General features: G+C 39.4%; 2 protein-coding genes across 2 annotated transcripts in view; one reads left to right on the top strand and one right to left on the bottom strand.

Annotated features, from left to right (window-relative positions):
• The window catches only part of RAD1 (RAD1 checkpoint DNA exonuclease), a 23,236-nt gene extending 22,595 nt beyond the window's left edge, over nt 1-641 (bottom strand). The window contains exon 1 of the mRNA XM_017894493.1: nt 463-641. The gene's annotated coding sequence lies outside the window, so the exon portion shown is untranslated. The remainder of the gene's footprint in view (nt 1-462) is intronic.
• The window catches only part of DNAJC21 (DnaJ heat shock protein family (Hsp40) member C21), a 30,064-nt gene continuing 10,107 nt past the window's right edge, over nt 1-19,957 (top strand). Inside the window, 12 exon segments of the mRNA XM_017894495.1 lie at nt 1-184; nt 4,106-4,199; nt 5,984-6,107; nt 6,414-6,435; nt 6,438-6,535; nt 7,605-7,909; nt 9,146-9,297; nt 10,913-11,000; nt 15,087-15,245; nt 15,995-16,037; nt 19,768-19,800; nt 19,802-19,903. Coding sequence (XP_017749984.1) covers nt 88-184; nt 4,106-4,199; nt 5,984-6,107; nt 6,414-6,435; nt 6,438-6,535; nt 7,605-7,909; nt 9,146-9,297; nt 10,913-11,000; nt 15,087-15,245; nt 15,995-16,037; nt 19,768-19,800; nt 19,802-19,903 — 1,317 coding nt within the window. The 5' untranslated portion in view covers nt 1-87.

Raw genomic sequence — 19,957 nt, 5'->3', positions numbered from 1 at the left:
CGCCGCCGCCGCCGCTTCGGCCCGGGCTCAGGCCCGGGCCCCGACCCCGTCCCGGGCCCCAGCGCCAGCCGCCCGCCCGATCGGGCGATGAAGTGTCACTATGAGGCGCTGGGGGTGCGGCGCGACGCCAGCGAGGAGGAGCTCAAGAAGGCCTATCGGAAGCTGGCCCTGAAATGGCACCCGGGTAGGTACCCGACCCGCAGCCGCCGCGGCCCCTCGGACAAGCCCGGCCCTCCCCGACTGTCCCTTGCCCGGGTCGGACTCCGCGGAGGCAGCAGAGAGCGATCTGGCGGCCTAGGAGCTCCTTGCCCGGCCCGGCCGGTGCCCGGCGCCGCCCCGCCCGCCTTGGTGGGCGCAGCGCTCCGCCCAGGCGCCCCCCGGCTCACACCCCATCTCCTCATACCCGCGACCCCGGTCCTGCATCGTCACTGTAGGGGGAAAACTGAAGTCCAGCGACCTCACCTGCTCCCGCTACCAGGTCGCAGACACCATGAGGAAGCAGTCGGGGACTCGGAACTCGGACCTGCCCCGGGCTTGCCCTTCCCTGCGTCCCTTGAAGCGCAGCCTCTCGGTGTTTTTCCTCGTCTGCCCTCCACTTCGTTCGGGTATCCCAGATACTTCAACCTGATGTATGGCTCCTTTCCTTTCTTAGTTAAGAAGTTAAGAGACGAGAGCTAGTAAAATATCTTTTAAATAGGGATGCAGTTTTTTCGTCTTTTTTTAAAATTTTAGTAGGCTGATTAAGCAGACCCTGTACTTCACTTTGGACATGATTCTGCCGAGGAAGAGTTTTAATCAGGCGGCTTCCCTAGTAAAGTTTGTATGTTTACCTAGAAGTATCCTTCCTTTGGATGTATCATTGGACTATAATCCGGGCCTGTGTGACTTTTATGAAGTAATCTGATCTTCCAGGCTGGGAAACTTAGTAGTTGACGTTCAGCTTTTTGAAGTTCATATGAGGAGGTTTTCATATTTGCATTAATCAGTAAACACGGTTACAGAGTATCCAATATATGCAAGTCACTGCCCTCTACTAAGGAGATTTGGAAATGCTAACACAGGGATCTTAGAGTCTTTTTGGAAAACAACTTTCTGCTTTACACAAACGAAAAGTTAAATACAACTGGCCCCTAAAAAAAATCGCAATATACATAATTGGTGGTTAGATTAATAGAACAACTAATATATGCTCCAGGAATTCAGGGAGGGAGTTACTTTGTATTGAGTCTTCCCCTTCTCGGAGGAGTTTGGACTGGATCCTAGAGGAATGCAGTTTGGAAAAGTGAGCTCAACAGTATGGAGGATAGCATGGTGGAGGACAAAAGATGTTCCAGGGGACAGTTTGGCTGAAGATGGTGTTTATTGCAGGTCTGAAAAATAAGGATTAGGAGAGGAGTGGAAGGAAAGGCCGGGGATCCAAAGTCAAAAGGGAATGGCTATGCTTGATGTAATGAGAGATAGAGCTGTGGGTCTGTTACTTAAAGTTAGGTTTACCAACAGAGGCATGAAAAAATGTGATTATAAATGTATTAGAGCAGAAGTAAATGAACTGATGTTCATCATAGCAGAAAGTCAGAAGGTACAACCAAAATTAATAAATGTAAAAATAGTGTAGAAGTATATTCTTAGAGTTTGGGTTAGTGGTTAGTGTAGAAGCGTATTCTCAGAGTTTGGGTTGTTACTGTTAGACATCGAGTTAGGAATTAGAAGGAAGTTCGGAATTCCTTGACTTTCTAGGAGGGAAAGGGTAAATGAAGTAGAGAATGCTGTGACCAAAAGCGTATGTAATTTTCTGAAGAGTGATTTTAAATCAGATTGTATTTCTTGAATACAAGAGTAGTTTGAAATCAGATTGTATTTCTTGTAATCTTGAATATTAGGCCAACGACTGTGAAATTTGCTTCGCTAAATAAGGGAGAGTTGTGGCTGGTTTTATTAAGCTGCCATGGGAGGGTACTGTGAAGGCAACTGAGTGGATTGAAGAGGGCTGGAGACAGAAGTTAGGGAGAGTCCGCAGTGGACAGACAGGTAAGGGCCCAAGCCAGGCTCGGGGTCAGCAGGAGGGGGAAAGCTCCAGGGGAGGAGATGTTGGGAAGGAAAAATGACCAGATTTGGTGATTAATTAGAAATTAGTGCAAAGAAGAAGCATGCAAATATGACTAAAATATCAGTTAACTCCTGTGAAACCAAACCTGTTAGGAACTGAATGCAAATATCTTCTCTAAATATCATCATAATTTATGGCATCAATGTGATGGTAACTGAGAATGGGCAGCAGGAAGCCCTAAAGAGCCATGGTCTATGGCTGCAAAACTATTTGTAGATAATATGTTGCTGTCATGTTTTCTTATAACTTCTTAGGAAGGGTAGTATTGAGCTGTAGCTTAAAGAATTTTAGTGTGCTCTGGCCAGGTGCGGTGACTCATGCCTGTAATCCCAGCACTTTGGGAGGCTGAGGTGGGTGGATCACTGGAGGTCAGGAGATTGAGACCATCCTGGCCAACATGGTGAAACCCCGTCTCTACTAAAAACACAAAAATTACACGCAACTGTAGTCCCAGCTACTTGGGAGGTTGAGGCAGGAGAATAGCTTGAACCCAGGAGGCAGAGCTGAGCCAAGATCACGCCACTGCACTCCAGCCTGGTGATAGAGTGAGACTCCATCTCAAAAAACAAAAAACAAAAAAAAAAAAAAAAAAAAAAAAGAACTTTAGTGTGCTCCGTAGTCAATTCAAAATATTTTACTTTCTGAATGTATTAGTTGTCTATTGCTATGTAACAAATTACCAAAACCTCAGGGCTTAAGACAACAAACAACAAAAACAGCAAGCGTATATTCACTATATGGACTCCCACAGTTTCTGAAGATCAGAATCTGGGAGCGGCTTGGCTAGATAATTTTGGCTTTCTCTCATTGTCTGAAAGAACCTGCTTCCAGCTCACCAACCACCAACTCATGTGGTTGTGGCAGGCCTCAGTGCCCTGCTGGCTGTTGGCCAGAGCCTCCTTCACCCCATGAGCTTCTCCATAGGCAGCCTGAGTTGCTCATGCTATGGCAGCTGGCCACTCCCAGAGTGATCAAGAGAGAGGGAAAGCCCAAGGTAGAAACTGCAGTCTTTTATAACCTCATCTCGGAAGTGAGGTACGGTTACTTCTGCCATCTCCTGTTGGTCACACAGACTAACCTCGCTGACACAGAAAGGACTGCACAAGGTGTGAATGCCAGGAGGCAGGGTGCTGTCTTGCAAGCTGGCTACCACCCTGAGGCAAGGACGCTTTCTGAATTCCGTGGTTCAGGAAGCACAGCTAAGGAAATAATAACTAATTAGTGTATATTTTTAAAACTGTATGAGATTTCTTTTGATATGCATTGATGAGAAAGAAAAAAAACAATGTGAGCACTAAACGTAATCTAGCACAAAATAAGTCTTTCTAGAACTGATTTTATTTATTTTACTCCTTTTAAAAGTAAAATTTATACTACTCAGGATTTTCCATTTGTGGATATGCAGTTGACTTATTTTACTTTTATTTTATTTTGTTTTGTTTTATTTTATTTTATTTTATTTTATTCTGTTTTAGAGATGGAGTCTCGCTCTGACACCAAGGCTGGAGCACAGTGGTGCAATCTAGGCTGACTGCAACCTCTGCCTTCTAGTGATTCCCCCACTTCAGCCTCCCGAGTAGCTGGGACTATAGGCATGCGCCACCATGCTGGGCTAATCTTTTGTATTTTTAGTAGAAGTGGGGTTTCACCATGTTGAACACCAGACTGGTCTCGAACTCCTGACCTCAAGTAATCCACCCGCCTCGGCCTCCTAAAGTGCTGGGATTACAGTAGACATGAGCCATCACGCCGGCCCAGTTGACTGTTTAGTGATGTACCAAAGCTTAGGGAAAAGCCTGAAATTTCTACTTAGGTTGATACGTTTAACAAATCTTGATTATTGACTGTTATACGGGGTCTCTCTGCTTTGCTCTAGTTGTTTGTCTTTGTTTTGTGCACTTCTCATCTGTTTATGGCACTTCTGATGAAAGAGGTCTTACTTAGATTCTGTCCTCTACGTTTTTGATTAACTAAATTTCTGTGACTTTATTTTAACAGATAAAAATCTGGATAATGCCGCAGAAGCAGCTGAACAATTTAAATTAATCCAGGCAGCGTATGACGTGTTGAGTGACCCTCAGGAAAGAGCATGGTGAGCATCACGCTGTCCTTCCCATCCTAGTTTATGATATTGGGAGCAATTATCAATATAGGTTGCTTTTTTTTCAAATTTAGTACATTAAATGGTTTTTGGTGTGTTCTGAAACATCTGTCACCTAGTCATCACATAAAATCTAATGTTTGGGTCAGAAGGAAACTTGGAAATGATTGCTCCAATTATCTGATTTCATAGGGGGTGAAACAGAAAGTTTGGTGATATCTTATCATTTTAATTTTGATACTTTAGGTGACTTCTCATTAAATACCCTTTGGTATATGACAGATTTACTGATATCAGACAGGAAGAATGTTTTCTTTTTTTTTTGAGACAGAGTTTTGCTATGTCACCCAGGCTGGAGTGCAGTGGCGCAATCTCAGCTGACTGCAACCTCCGCTTCCCAGGTTCAAGCGATTCTCCTGCTTCAGCCTCCTGAGTAGCTGGGACTACATGTGTGTGCCATCACACACCTGTATTTTTTTTTTTTAGTGGGGATGGGGTTTCACCATGTTGGCCAGGCTGGTCTCAAACTCATGACCTCAAGCAATCCACCCGCCTTAACCTCTCAAGTGCTAGGATTACAGGTGTGAGCCACTGTGCCCGGCCAATACAGTGTTTTAGTACAAGAATGGTAATCCTCAAAGCTACTTTATATGAATAAATTGAATTAAGCTTCTACATCTGTGACAGACATTACTAATGATGGTCTGATCATTTAAAATAATTTCCAGATGAAAATTACTGTGTTTGAAGTTCTCAGTTTTCAGATTCTCAAATTAACTTTTTGCCACAAGGAAATAGGTTGTAAGCTTTGACATAACTGTGCAAGATACTGCTCTTACAAAGAGCTACTGTGCAAATCATCTTTCTGTTAAACAGTGTATAGCACAGGTGGCTGTCAAGAAAGGCTGTAAAGAAAATTCTTATAAAATTGTGTTTTATAAGAAAATCAGAGAGAGGATCCTGAACATTTCTCTACCCAAGGAATTTGGAGATCTGGTCTTGGAATTGCTTTTGCCTTCCTCTCAGAACTTCGAAATTCTTTCCTGACTTCCTTTTGCCTAGTCTCTTCTCAAGATCTTGGGTTGTTTTCTGATCCTTGGGATTCCTTTGTCTTTTTATTCAAAGCTCTTGCCTAGTAACTGTCTTTTTACCTGGAAGCAGTACCACGTAGTGGCTAGGAGCTGGTCTTCCCAATGTAGGAGACCTGCTTCTGAATTCTGACCTTGCTGGTTACTGGTTTTATGATCAAGGATGACAAATTACATAATATCACTGACTTCTATTTCCTCTTATATCAAATGGAGATAACAACTGCCTTTACAGAGTTATTATGAGAAGTAATTGTATGTGTGTGAAGCTCCTAGATTAAGTTGACATAAATATAGGGAGAGTCTTATTCTGGTGCATCTTGGTAAATTTCCAAATCACAGATGTGTAATGATTCTGTGGGCCAGATTTCCTATGTCCTGTTTTATGTTTCTTTCCTGTGGAAGTACAGGACTCAGAGACAGTCATGAAAATTCCTTGGCTTTTTAAATTCCCCTGTTCATGTGGGCTAGCATTGTATAATGTATCAGAAGTTGCAGGTCTAGTGAAAATTAACAGTTCTGTGAAAGATTATGAACTCTTTTCATGTTAACATTTCCTTAAAAGTTTTTGGTTATGGATCGGACATATCCACAACCAAAAATGTACAGTAATAATATTCAAAAGGAACAAGAAATCGTTTTGAATTCTTATTCAGCCTTCACTGATGATGCTAATTTTGTTTTCAGGTATGATAATCATAGAGAGGCCCTACTTAAAGGTGGGCTTGATGGCGAATATCAAGATGACAGCTTAGATTTGCTACACTATTTCACCGTTACCTGTTATTCTGGTTATGGAGATGATGAAAAGGTAAGATAAATGAACTCACCCTTAATTTCTTATCAAGTACTAAGACTCACATACAAAGAGAGTTCTTAAAACTATTCTGTAATAGAAAGTGAAGCAGTGTTCATTTTGAAAACTGAAGCTGCATTACCTTCATATTTAAACTGTCAGTGTATGAAAACCTCCAGTTGAAATCTAAATGTACTTTCAGGGACTGAACTTTGTCCCAAAATTCTTCAACATTAAAATTTTTCATTTTGTATTTTAAAATCTTATTCTGTGATTAGGCTGTGAAAGTGTTAAGAATTTGTTTTGTTACTGTTTTTTTAGGGCTTTTACACGGTGTATCGTAATGTTTTGAAATGATTGCCAAGGAAGAACTAGAATCTGTGTTAGAGGAAGAGGTTGATGATTTCCCAACTTTTGGAGACTCCCAGAGTGATTATGATACGGTAAAAGAAAAATGCATTGTGTTCTATAATTAGTATTTATCACTGTGCCATTTTTTAATTTAATTTAATTTTTTGAGATGGTCTCACTCTGTCACCTAGGCTGCAGTGCAGTGGTATGATCATATCTCACAACAGCCTCAAACTCCTGGGCTTAATCCTCCTGTTTCAGCCTCCTGAGTAGCTGGGAACATAAATGTGCACCATGACATCTAGCTAATTTGTAAATTTTTTTGTAGAGCTGGGGTCTTGCTAAGTTTCCCAGGCTGGTCTTGAACTCCTGGCCTCCCTCCTTGACCTCCTAAAAGATTGGGATTACAGTCATGAGCCACAGCTCCCAGCTTTCCATTTCCTTGTTTTAAAACAATTGGTTCTAGTTCTCTGACCTATCCCATGACCTCTCTTTGTCTCTCTTCCTTTCTGAAGTAGCTTTTGTATCTCTTGCAACCTTCCCTCTACTTTTCCTTTTTTATTTTTATTTTTATTTTAATTTTATTTACTTATTTATTTTGTTTGAGATAGCGTTTCACTCCTGTTGCTCAAGCTGGAGTGCGGTGGCGCCATCTCAGCTCACTGCAACCTCAGCCTCCCAGGTTCAAGTGAGTCTTCTGCCTCAGCCTCCCAAGTAGCTGGGATTACAGGCACCCACCACCAATGCTCAGCTAATTTTTGTATTTTTAGTAGAGACAGGGTTTCGTCATGTTGGCCAGGCTGGTTTCAAACTCCTGACCTCAGGTGATCCCCCACCTCAGCCTCCCAAAGTGCTGGGATTACATGTGTGAGCCGCCATACCTGCTTTTCCCTTTTAATTTACTAATTATTTACTGATTATTTACTAATCACCATGGTCCCATCTAGTGATTAGTAAGGCTGTTTTTATTTTCTCATTAGATTTATTTTGAAGAGTGATTTATTCTGGAAAGCCTTAAAAGTACTGTCTTCTCCAGTGATTAATAGAAGTGTTATATATGTGAAAAAAGAAAGCTAAAAGATGTTTTGCATCACTAATATTTATTGCTTTTCTAAAAAAAATTTAAAAGCCCAGAATTTAATCTGTTTTCTTTGTCACTAGGTAGTCCATCCTTTCTACGCTTATTGGCAGAGTTTCTGCACTCAAAAGAATTTTGCATGGAAGGAAGAATATGATACACGACAAGCTTCAAACCGCTGGGAAAAACGAGCCATGGAAAAAGAAAACAAAAAGGTTCGGGACAAAGCAAGGAAAGAGAAGAATGAGCTTGTCCGTCAGCTGGTAGCTTTCATTCGTAAAAGAGATAAAAGAGTGCAGGCTCATCGAAAACTTGTGGAAGAACAGAATGCAGAAAAGGCAAGGAAAGCCGAAGAGATGAGGCGGCAGCAGAAGCTAAAGCAGGCCAAGTGCGTAGCGTGCGTGGGGCCCTCTTCTCAGTATCGGTGGGGGTCAGAGGCAGCACCAGAGGTACCTGACATGTTCATGATGGGTTCAGTCATCAGCCTGGCTTTATCCTGCTTTTTGTTCTTTTTTAAATTGTGGCATTGGATAGTGTTTTTTCATCTACTGTATAAAAATTATTAGTATTATTATTATTTTTGGGACAGAGTCTCGCTCTGTTGCCCAGTCTGGAGTACAGTGGTACGATCTCGGCTCACTGCAACCTCTGCCTCCAGGTTCAAGGGGTTCTGCTATCTCAGCCTACCAAGTAGCTGGGATTACAGGCTTAATATGCCGCCACACCCAGCTAATTTTTGTGTTTTTAATAGTGATGAGGTTTCACCCTGTTGGCCAGGCTGGTCTCCTACTCCTGGCCTCAGGTGATCTGCCTGCCTCAGCCTCCCAAAGTACTGGAATTACAGGAATGAGCCACAGTGCCTGGCCTAAAGTTTTTATTTGAATTGCATGTTTTCCTTCAGAGACCCTTTACATTTGAGAGATCCTTTAGACTCTTGTAAAATTTAATAATTTTAATTAATAACTAATGTTAATTTTATTCTTCCTCTATGCAAGGCTGTGTTCTAAGTGCCTTCCTCACAGCAATGCTGTGAAATAACTTATCCTCCTTGTTCTTTCAAGGAAACAAGGCAGACAGGCCTAAGATCACAGAGCCAGTAAATGGTGGAGGAAGTGAACCTGAGAATTCTGACTCCACACTTTCCTGCTTTAGCCACCGTGCAGTACTGCCTTTTGGTCCCTGTACTCTGAGATACTCAGTTCATTTTAGTTCCTCTAAAGTTTTGTTGTTAAAAAGTTACTGTAAAAGCATTCTGTCCAGAGCATTATAGCATTCTTTTAAAAATTATTCACTTCTTAAGAATCCTAACTCATCCCACCCTCATATTTTGAAAATTAACACTTTACCTACACGACTTAAAATCGTCTGAAGATTTTTAATAAGTTGCTGAGTTACATGTTTCAAAACCTATTATCTACTGCTGGAGCAATTAAAATCAACCATGTAACAGGTAACAGGTTTAAGTGACTTTGCCTTGGTTTTAACTAAGCACAGCTTTTAAGTTTGTAAGCATGGATAGGTTGGGAGCAAGCTCTCTAGGGGGAATGGATTTCAAACCTAAGTAGTAAGTAAAAACCATGCAGAGGCATGCTTGTTGCTATGAGACTGTGCTGTATGTGTCCAGACTGGCGGAGCAGTACAGAGAACAGAGCTGGATGACTATGGCGAATTTGGAGAAGGAGCTCCAGGAGATGGAGGCACGGTACGAGAAGGAGTTTGGAGATGGGTCGGATGAAAGCGAAGTGAAAGAACATGAACTCAAAGATGGGGAGGATGGTAATGTTATTTTTATACAGTGTGTACTTCTAGCTGCGTAACATGACAAATGGCCATGTTTACAAGTGTGACTGTTAAAGAAAACTCAATTAAGTGATAGGTCCAGTTTTAATAGTAACTATTTCTAGAAAAGCTGATATTGCATGAGAATCTATGTGTTGTGTATAAATTCTTCCTCTCCCTTGTGACTTTATAGAAGCGCTCCTCTTCGTGTGCCAAAATGTTGTTTTCTTTGCCGCTATCATTAGAGCACAGGTATTTGACTTCCTTAAAAGGCAAGGATTGGGCATTTTTGAGAATAGCTGTATATCTGATTTTCCCCACTGTCTCTATAAAATTGACCCAATTTTACCTTATCTACAAATGTGATTTTTCAGATTAGTAGCCCAAATGATAAAATGACAAACTTTTATTTATTCAAAGTGACTAGGAAGTGAAGTGTTTTATTAGTGAATCAGAAATAATACTTGTGAAAGTACTTTGAAAATTAAAAAGCACTCTATAAATGTGAGATGGCCTAATTTACATCAAGTTTTACAATTTATAGCGTCCTTTCACATACAAGATCTCACTGGATCCTCACACAATCCCCCTTACATGGAGGTTTTGCTCATGGAATTGTCTCTATTTTGCCGTTGTGGAAACTAGGACTCTGAGAAGCTATGAGATGTGCCTGAGAACGTATGACCGTTTTAGATCCAGAGTTTTGCTTCAAATCCAGTATTGTTAACTATTTGATTGATTAAAATTTCACATATACGATATATTGAAAGTCTACAATACTGTAATGGAAAATTAACACCGTATATTAAACATTAACACTAGATAGGGTATATTTTGATCATTTATGATTTCAGTGAGATAGTCCTTCGGAATCATACTGACATCACTTATAAATAAGCAACATGTACATGGAAGAGATACCTTGAGATATTTATTGGTCCTATAATAAATCCCAAATGACAGTTTACCTGTTTGTTTCTTCAAAAATAGAATATGGGTTTGTGAAAATAATTTCAGTTGAGCTTTTAGTCACTTGGTTTTGTGGACTATACTGATAGTAATTACTCAGTTGTAATAAAGCCAAAAACTTTAAAGTTTATAATGTGAAACTTTACATGTAAGATGTTAACTTATGGCCTATCTGTCTTATAGTGATGGAATGTTATAAACTAAGTTTATTAAGTATTTAAGAGTAAGTCACAGTTGTAAATGTCTTTGGACCAAATCTTGCTCAAGAGGTAAACTAAGAAAAGACCTTTGTTGAAAAAACTGCTTCATGGTAGATCTATTAAAGTGGGATTTAATTTTTTAAACTTAGCTCACATCTAAGACTTCAAGGATGTTTTAAATCTTCTTTTAAGTAGACCTTAGGAGAAGAACTTGAAAGTGAAGGCTTTTATTTTTTGGAACCGTCCTTTAGTACCGGCTTCTTTTAAAAGCTAACTCAAATCGACTGATAGCATTTTTTGTTTTTTTTGGGTAAAGAAATAAAAAAATTTAATTTCTAATTAGTGCGAGTTTAGATCCTTACCAAAGAGATGAAATTTTGTTAGCATATTTTAGATTTGTGCTCTGATCAAAAGGTTTCTTACTGTAGGCTTCCCTCTTATAGGTAAAAACAGTGATGAGGCTGAGGACACTGAGCTCTATGATGAGCTCTACTGCCCAGCATGTGACAAATCGTTCAAGACAGAAAAGGCGTAAGTTTATTTATTTAATTTTATTTTATCATTTTGAGACAGGGTCTCACTCTGTCACCAAGGCTGGAGTGCAGTGGCACAATCATGACTCACCACAGCTTTGACCTCTTGGACTCAGATCATCCTCCCATGTCAGCCTCCTGAGTGTCTAGGGCTACAGGCACCTGCCACCATGGCCAGCTAATTTTTTTAATAGGTTGGTACAAAAGTAACTGTGGTTTTTGCCATAACTTTCAGTAGCAAAAACCGCAGTTACTTTTGCACCAACCTAGATATTTTCTGTGGAGATGGGGTTTTACCCTGTTGTCCAGGTTGGTCTTGAACTCCTGGGCTCAAGCACTCCACCTGCCTCAGCCTTTCAAAGTGCTAGGGTTACAAGTGTGAGCCACTGCATCCAGCTAAAAGGAGTAAGTTTAGTATCTTTGCACTTGTGTTTTCTTTTTTTTTTTGAGACAGAGTCTCACTCTTGCCCAGGCTGGAGTGCACTGGCACGATCTCAGCTCACTGCAACCTCCACCTCCCGGATTCAAGCGATTCTCCTGCCTCAAGCTCCCGAGTAGCTGGGACTACAGATGCAGGCCATCGTGCCTGGCTAAGTTTTGCATTTTTAGTAGAGACAGGGTCTCAGCATGTTGGTCAGGCTGGTCTCAAACTCCTGGCCTCGGGTGATCCACTTGCCTCGGCCTCCCAAAGTGTTGGGATTACAGGCATGAGCCACAGCGCCCGGCCCTTGTGTTTTCTTTTGAGTTGAAGTGTAAAACACTTTGAACGTTCTGAAAAGAATGTGCTTGTAGCAGTTGATAACTAGCCTCACATACTGTCTTGGGGGATTCCTTTCCAGCAGGGGAGGAAGAGGTATTTGTCCCTGCTGTTAAACCTGTTGTGCTGATTCTCACTCATCCCAGTATTCCTACGTAAGAGCTGCTTTTAAAACACATGCACTGTCTCCAGAAAGAAACATTGCTTGTTTTGGCAAAGAAGACACAGTCACATGGGCAAAAAGTCTAGACCATGTCTAATCATCTCCCTCCATTGTTGATGTCAGACTCGCTTCCCACCATCCCTGTCACATGCAGGCTGATGCTGCCAATAGAGGGACTTAAAACTTGTCCGGCCCGGAGTATCTTTGCTGAAGTGGAAGCACTTTATCTTAGGGGGACAATGATGAAGAGAGAAGTGTTAAAAAGGATACCATTATTGTAAAGGAGGGAGGAAAGAACATGGGAGAAAATGAGAGTAGAATCAGCAAGGGAAAAGTAGCAAAATGGGCAGTCAGAAAGAAAGGAGGCCAAAGGATGAGAATGGGGCTGTGAGAGTCATAAATGGTATTACCATATGACCTCAGGGAGAAATAACGGAGTAGTAAGGGAAGGGGAAAGGGGCAGAAAAATTAGAAACAAGCAAGAAAAAAGTCAACAATGAAGGAGATTTGAAATTTTTTTTTATTTGGAAATAATGACACACTTAAAGGTGAATTGCAAGAAGAGAACACAGTGTGTCTGATTGACCTGTTACTAGCATTTTGCACCATTTGCATGTCCTCTTTCTCTCTGCACATTCACACACACGCAGTTTTTTTTCTGAATAATTTGAAAGTAACTTATATATATAGTGTTCTCTAAATACTCTAAATACTTCACTATATCTTTAAGAATAAGGTTATTCTTGCCGGGCGCAGTGGCTCATGCCTGTAATCCCAGCACTTTGGGAGGCTGAGGCGGGCAGATCACGAGAGGTTCAGAGTTTGAGACCAGCCTGATCAATATGGATAAACCCCGTCTCTACTAAAACTACAAAACTAGCTAGGCGTGCTGGCACATGCCTGTAATCCCAGCTACTCAGGAGGCTGAGGCAGTAGAATCACTTGAACCCGGGAGGTTGTGGTGAGCCAAGATCGTGCCAGTGCACTCCAGCCTAGGCAACAAGAGCGAAACTCTGTCTCAAAATAAGAAAAAAGGGTAAGGTTATTCTCTTATGTAACCATGCTACAGTGATCAAATAAAAGTAATTATTAACATTAATATAGTATTTTTATCTAGTTTACTACCTGTATTCCAGTTTTGCCAATCAATTGTTTATTAATATAAAATTTTCTCCACTTCAATACAGAATGCAGTCTAAGATCGTAATCTGGAATAGCTTGTCTTTTTTATGCTGTTTACATTTTAGAAGTATATTGTTTCTTTAAAATACTTTTTTCATTGAATTCTTCTCATTCTAGGTTTGTGCATTTCCTCATGATTAGATTCAGGTTATGCAGCCCCAGGTGGGACGCTGCACAAGCGTGTTGTGCTCTCAGGTATTCATAGCTGGAGACATGTAAAGTCCTTCTGCCCCTCATTTGTCGTGATAATTTTCATCACCCAATCAAGGTGTCATCTAATTTTACTACTATACTACTAATTTTACTATAGAGTTAGTATTTTTTCCCTTGCAACAAGTTTTCCCTTGTAACATGTTTAATCTGTGAGGAGACACTTTAAAACTATGCAGATATCGTGCTTCTCATAAAAGTTTTCCTTATAACTTTGGCATCTGTTGATGGTTTTAGCTTGCATCAGTTTTTTTTTTTTTTTTTTTTTTTTTTTTGAGGCAGAGTCTCTCTCTGTCACCCAGACTTGAGTACAGTGGTGCGATCTTGGCTCACTGCAAGCTCCACCTCCCGGGTTCACGCCATTCTCCTGCCTCAGCCTCCTGAGTAGCTGGGACTACAGGCGCCCGCCAGCACGCCTGGCTAATTTTTCGTATTTTTAGTAGAGACAGGGTTTCACCGTGTTAGCCAGGATGGTCTTGATCTGACCTCATGATCTACCCACCTCAGCCTCCCAAAGTGCTGCGACTACAGGCGTGAGCCACCACGCCCGGCCACATCAGTCTTTTTTATGATAGTTGCAAAATGATGCTTTTCCAGTGCCAGCGCCCCCTCCAGTTTTTATCTGTTAGCACTTGGCCTTTTGCTGTAAACTGGAGCCTTCCCTTTTATCCATTTATCTGTCTATCATCAGTTTGAATTTATGAATTTTTTTCAGTGTTTCATAATTCATTACCGACCTTTTCTTGCTCAAATTTTTTCAGAATTGGTTAGTGAGCATTCCTTCAAGCCAGTTCTTGTGTCCTTTTGACATGTGCCTCTATCTTTTTTGGAGGACTTACTTTCAGACACAAGATCTTCCAGTATCTATCTCCAGGGCAGCTTGGTCTCAAGGAGAATTGTAGTGGGAAAGAAAAATAGCAACTAAAACTATAATAACAAAAGCCTAAACAGATGAGATGAAGTAGATAGTTGACAAAGGTTCCTCCTTTTTAGTTGATATAACTCTTGTAGCTTATGTTGTCAGCTCTGTTTTGTGGAATGCTTTTTAGTTGCCTGTAGGTGTGCTAAGTCAGACATTGCCAGCAGGGTTTTGAACAGAGGGGTAGAGAAGTGTCTAAACTTACATTACTGTGGTGAGAGTGAGGAAGGAGACCTCTCCTGAGAAGGTGAAAAGCAGCTGATGAAAAAGCAAGAGGCAGTAAACTGCTCTTGTATTTCAAGCCCTCCCACCACCATTTCTCTAGTCCAGGGGGCTCTTCATTTTAACATTAGAATGTGTGTTTTCTAATTTCCCAGTGATCCCTCCAAGTGTGTGGGATGGCCTGGAACGTAAAAACACTTAGCAAATACTTAGCAATTAAAAGGAAACGATGGAGGAAGCTTTAAGAATTGAAAAATCAAGATAATAAGTAGAGAATTTGACCAAACCTCCCCCTGCCAACATTCCCCCATCCCCAGAAAGGAAGAAAATGTATGTAGATAAAAGGACAGAGAAAGACAGGGAAAGCTGTGGTACTAGAAGAAAGAGTATGGCCCCGAGCTTCCAGTGTGCTTACTACCGGAGGAATCCTGACACGTTCTGTTTCTCTGTATAAAATCATGAACAAATAAAAAAAAGAAAAAAATTTAAAGTAAATAAATAAAATAAAATCATAAACGTTTTGCTTAGTGGGAAAAAAGCAAATTTTATCTTGGTTGCAGTTATCCAGCAACATTATCTGGACACCTGAACTAATTTTAGCGCAGCTGCTCACGTCAGATTGCTCTTTCAGCATGAAAAATCACGAGAGGTCAAAGAAGCATCGGGAAATGGTGGCCTTGCTAAAACAACAGCTGGAGGAGGAGGAAGAAAATTTTTCAAGACCTCAAATTGATGAATATCCATTAGATGACAGTTCTGAGGAAGAAATGGAAGATGCACCAAAACAAAAGTACTTCTAAATATTAAACGTCACTAGAAATACTTACCACATTCAGAGATTGCATTTAAAGGTTTTGTTTTGTTTTTTTTTTTAGATGGAGAATTGCTCTGTTGCCCAGGCTGGAGTGCAGTGGCGCAATCTCAGCTCAGTGCAACCTCCAACTCCCGGGTTCAAGCGATTCTCCTCCCTCAGCCTCCCAAGTAGCTGAAACTACAGGCACACACCAGTATGCCCAGCTAATTTTTGTATTTTTAATTGAGACAGGGTTTCACCATGTTGGCCAGGCTCGTCTTGAACTCCTGATCTCAGGTGATCCACCTACCTCGGCCTCCCAGAGTGCTGGGGTTACAGGCGTCAGCCACTGCGCCCGGCCTTAAAGTCTGTTTTATCCCAAGGAAGTTACTCTGTTATGCTAATATTGTCTCCATATTTTCTAGTTCATGGAACTTTATAGTGTTGAAGTGGATACAAACAGAATGTCAACTATAATATTTATAGAACATATTATCACTATATTAAAAGCAGTTTTTATTCCTGGCAATTGATATGCTAATTACTATCCATTGAACTACAGCCTTTTGTTATTCTCTAAAATGACAATGTGAATACTTTATTTTCCTTTTAATGCTTTATAATATTAAATATTTTTAATCTTTTACTTCTATTTTACTACTTTATCACTAGTGTTTCAATTTTTTTTTCCACTTAAATCTTCACAGAGTCAAGTATTTGACATTTCGATTTATATTTGCTCTTAGGCTTTCTAAAAAACAGAAGAAAAAGAAACAGAAACCAGCACAGGTATGTTAGAAAGGTTTTGTTAATATTAAATGCCAACTATAAAATTGCAGTGCTCTTATTTATTCAGTGTCATCTGTATTAAGGAGAGAGACATAATTTTATGTTGGTTGTAAGCTTGATTAAAAGGAATTGGAAATATTTTCCTTTTTTAGTGCTTCCCTCCCTTGTATGTATGTAATAACTAACTTAATTATGACTACCAGTTTGTTTAACAGGTATGCATGTAGAATTCCCCTGGTATGAATTAGCTGAGTTTTCAGTATTAAAAATCTGAATACATCTCACAAAAGGGCTTTTAAGTCAAGATAGCAATTAAAGTCTTGAAATAGGAAAATCTGGGATTGGTCATTTTTTTATCTAAGTTTATTTCTGCCAACAACATAAACATTGCAAAAGGAACATTTGGTTAGAAACTTGTAATGATTATGAGTCTTGAAAAAATGTTTCTATTTTTCTGAAGTTTAAAGTAATTTAAATATTTCACAGCTGAAATCCAAATTTATTATCTTAAGGACTATTTTTAAATAAAATGGTATTATGTTGTTACACCTATAAAAATAAAGTGAACTTGTCCATTTTACCAAGGATATTTGGTTTTATGCCATTTTAGTATAATCTAGTTATATTAACTTACATTAAGTATTAAATATTTTAATAAAATGCATTAATGCTTTTAATAAAACTTTAGATTTGACTTATTTATCCAAATGGTTATAATAATATATTTGATAGTCTTTTAAAATCAGTTTCCTATTCCAAAATGATACATAACACATGAGTTAATCACTTAAAATTGTAATTTGGAACTTTTTGCTTCAGTTATAAAACCACATAGCAAATGTGTGTTCTTTTTATAAATTGACGCCTACCGTTATCCATCCACACACCTTATAATTATTAGTTTGGAACACTTTCTCTTTCCTTTGCGTATGTCAGTACCACTACAGTAAGGAAAAAATAAATGGAGAGAGATTTATATTTAACCTGAGCCTGTATTACCTTGATTAATGGAGCATAGATTCTATTGATTGCAACCATAAACACATATATTAGTATTTTCTTACTGGTGAAAATGCTTCAAATGAACACCCCATTGTTTCTCGCAAAAGCTGTATTCCTTTAATAGCATCCCTCGTTTATGATTCCTGATTGTAGCAAGTTCAGACCTAGCTTGATGTAGCACTTTTCCTGATATTTTCTAAGATCTTTTTGAAGGGAAGGGCAGTGTGGAGACATGTACTGATAGATTTAAGAGCAGATGGCAGCAAATAATGAGTATCTTGAAACTTGAGACTGGGAAAGTTTTCCGTATGGCCAGAAAAATTCCGTAAACAACAAGGATTATACAGGAAAACCCTCCCAAATTAAAACTGAATGTAAATAGAAACAAATGACCCTGACTGACAGGAAAGAAAATTTAATTCAGGTAACTCAAACATAGTACTCTGACTGAATACGTTCCATGGGATATAGTTGAAAGATAAAATTAACTGCCAAAAAAGTAAGTCCTGAATTTGGTATTTTTTTTGGTGGTATTGGTGTGGTATTTTTGAAAGTAAATGAATAATATTTTCACCAATTTCATAGGAGGCATTGTCACTATTGAATTTTTTTTTTTGATATGCAGAAAATTTGAAGTATTATGTAGTTAAATTTTTCTGTTCTTTGTTGATCTGTATTTAATGTTGTGTCTAAGAAAATGATGCCAAGACCCATGTCGTTTCTTTCCCCTATATTTTTTCTAAGAGATTTGTTAGTTATTTCTTATGTGTAAGTATTTTATTTAAAATATTTTTTGTATGTGATTCAAGGAGAGGATCCAGCTTTATCAGTGTAGATACGTAGTTTTCAACATTTTTTTTTGAAGTGATTATCTTTTCTCTATTGTGTGCTCATGGCAACTTTGTGGAAGATCATTTAATCATGTACAGAAGAGTTCATTTCTGTGCTCTATTCTGTTCTGTTATCTGTTTATCTGTCTTTGTGTCAGTACCACATTGTTTTTGTTATTGTAGATTTTAATATGTTTTGAAATCAGGAAGTATAATGCCTCCTCTTTTTCGTGAGTGCTTGGCTAGTTATAGTTTATAATCAAATTTAAAAATTTTAAACAATAGGTCTGTAAAAAAAATCCTGTGCTATTGGGATTTTTATAGAAATTGAATTTGTTCACAATGTAGGTTGTATTGACATCTTAAAAAAATTAAATTATTTGACCCTTGACCCCCCCCATAAAAAAGGAATTAAATGAATAAATTGTTGCTGGGAGCCATATTCTTTTTGTGGGAAGAGGGAAATACAAACAGAGAGAGAAAGAGGAGAAGAAGAATATTATGGAGTTGGACTGAAGTGGAGACGTTGGTATGAGCCCATGATTTAAAGAAAGTAAGTGTGTGAGCAGTGTGCATTGTGAGGACCTTGAAGCAGTGACACCCCTAGCATTGAGCACACCTAGTGCACATGTATTGGTTTTTAAGTTCCCTTTTCCATGAAAAGGAAACAGGCTTGATCTTTGGAGAACTAGCAGATTAAAGGGCTGAGACTGGGAAAGCAGAACATGAGCCTAGAGGGTCTTAGACTAGAAACTAAGGAAGTGCTCAAAAACTGATAGGGATACATTAGAAATACTCAAGATCCAGCTTGCGGGGCCAGCCAATTTGGGAAAATTTGAGTCATCAAAAGGAATAAAGGTAATAGATCTTCATACATTGCATTTGTTAAAAATAAATTTATGTATCTATATTGACTTTTAAAAGAGTGAGAGTTGGCCAGGCGTGGTGGCTCACACCTATAATCTCAGCACTTTGGGAGACAAAGGCGGACAGTTCACAAAGTCAGGAGTTCGAGATCAGCTTGGCTAACATAGTGAAACCCCATCTCTACTAAAAACACAAAAATTAGCTGGGCGTGGTGCCACGCGCCTGTAATCGCAGCTGTGGAGCCTGAGGCAGGAGAATCGTTGGAACCCTAGAGGCTGAGGTTGTAGTGAGCTGAGATCACGCCACTGCACTCCAGCCTGGGAAACAGAGCAAGACTCCGTCTCAAAAAAAGAGTGGGAGTTGGAGAAAGGAGATGGGAAAGCTGTATTATTACGGGAGAATATTAATTAGTACAAGTGCAAATGACAGAAGTAATAGAGGGAGAAAATCACTCTTCTACATCCACCAGTATATAAATGTTTCAGGCAAAAATCGTGAATAGATGCCAAGTATATTCAGTAAATGGTTATGGGGACAGGATATTCACATAGTCTCAGCGTCACACTCTAGAGATTACTTATTAATTAAAAAAGGGAAAATGTACTTTATAGTTGAAAAATCTGGCAATACCACCCCAACCAAATGATCAAACTTATTAATATCACTGAAAAATGTGACAAACGCATTTTGCTTCCTGGGATTATAGTATTATGCTAGAAATGTTTAACCTGAATCTGATCATTTGGAAACAACCAAACAAAGTCAAATTATGGGACACTCTACAAAACATCAAATTGTCAACATCATGAAAGACAAAACAAAAAAGTGGGGGAACTGTTCTAAAATAAAGGAGATTAAAGATACTTGACAACTAAATGCAACATGTGATCCCTGATTACACCCCCTATCCTGTATGTCCCAATAGGGGAAAAGGATTAATTGGTAAATTTGAATGTGGGTTGTGTAACAGATAATATCAGCATTAGATTCTTGAGTGTGAGTATTGTGCCAGAGAATGTTTTGATTCTTAGGATGTACCTGGCAGAGATTCATATCTGCCTGCAAGCTCACTTTCAGATGGCTTGGGGGAAAAAGTGTGTGTTGGGAGAGAGAAGAGGTGGAGAGAGCGAGCACAAATGTGCCAAAATGTTGCTTGAAAACAGACAGGTACACTTAGGATAGGTTTGCCCGGTGTCTTTCTTGTTTTTTTTTTTTTTTTTT

The sequence above is a fragment of the Rhinopithecus bieti genome, unplaced genomic scaffold, assembly GCF_001698545.2.
Source record: "Rhinopithecus bieti isolate Rb0 unplaced genomic scaffold, ASM169854v2 scaffold_25530, whole genome shotgun sequence".
Taxonomy (NCBI): domain Eukaryota; kingdom Metazoa; phylum Chordata; class Mammalia; order Primates; family Cercopithecidae; genus Rhinopithecus; species Rhinopithecus bieti.
The sequence above is the reverse complement of the archived record's forward strand: the minus strand, read 5'-3'. Positions and strand labels throughout refer to the sequence as shown.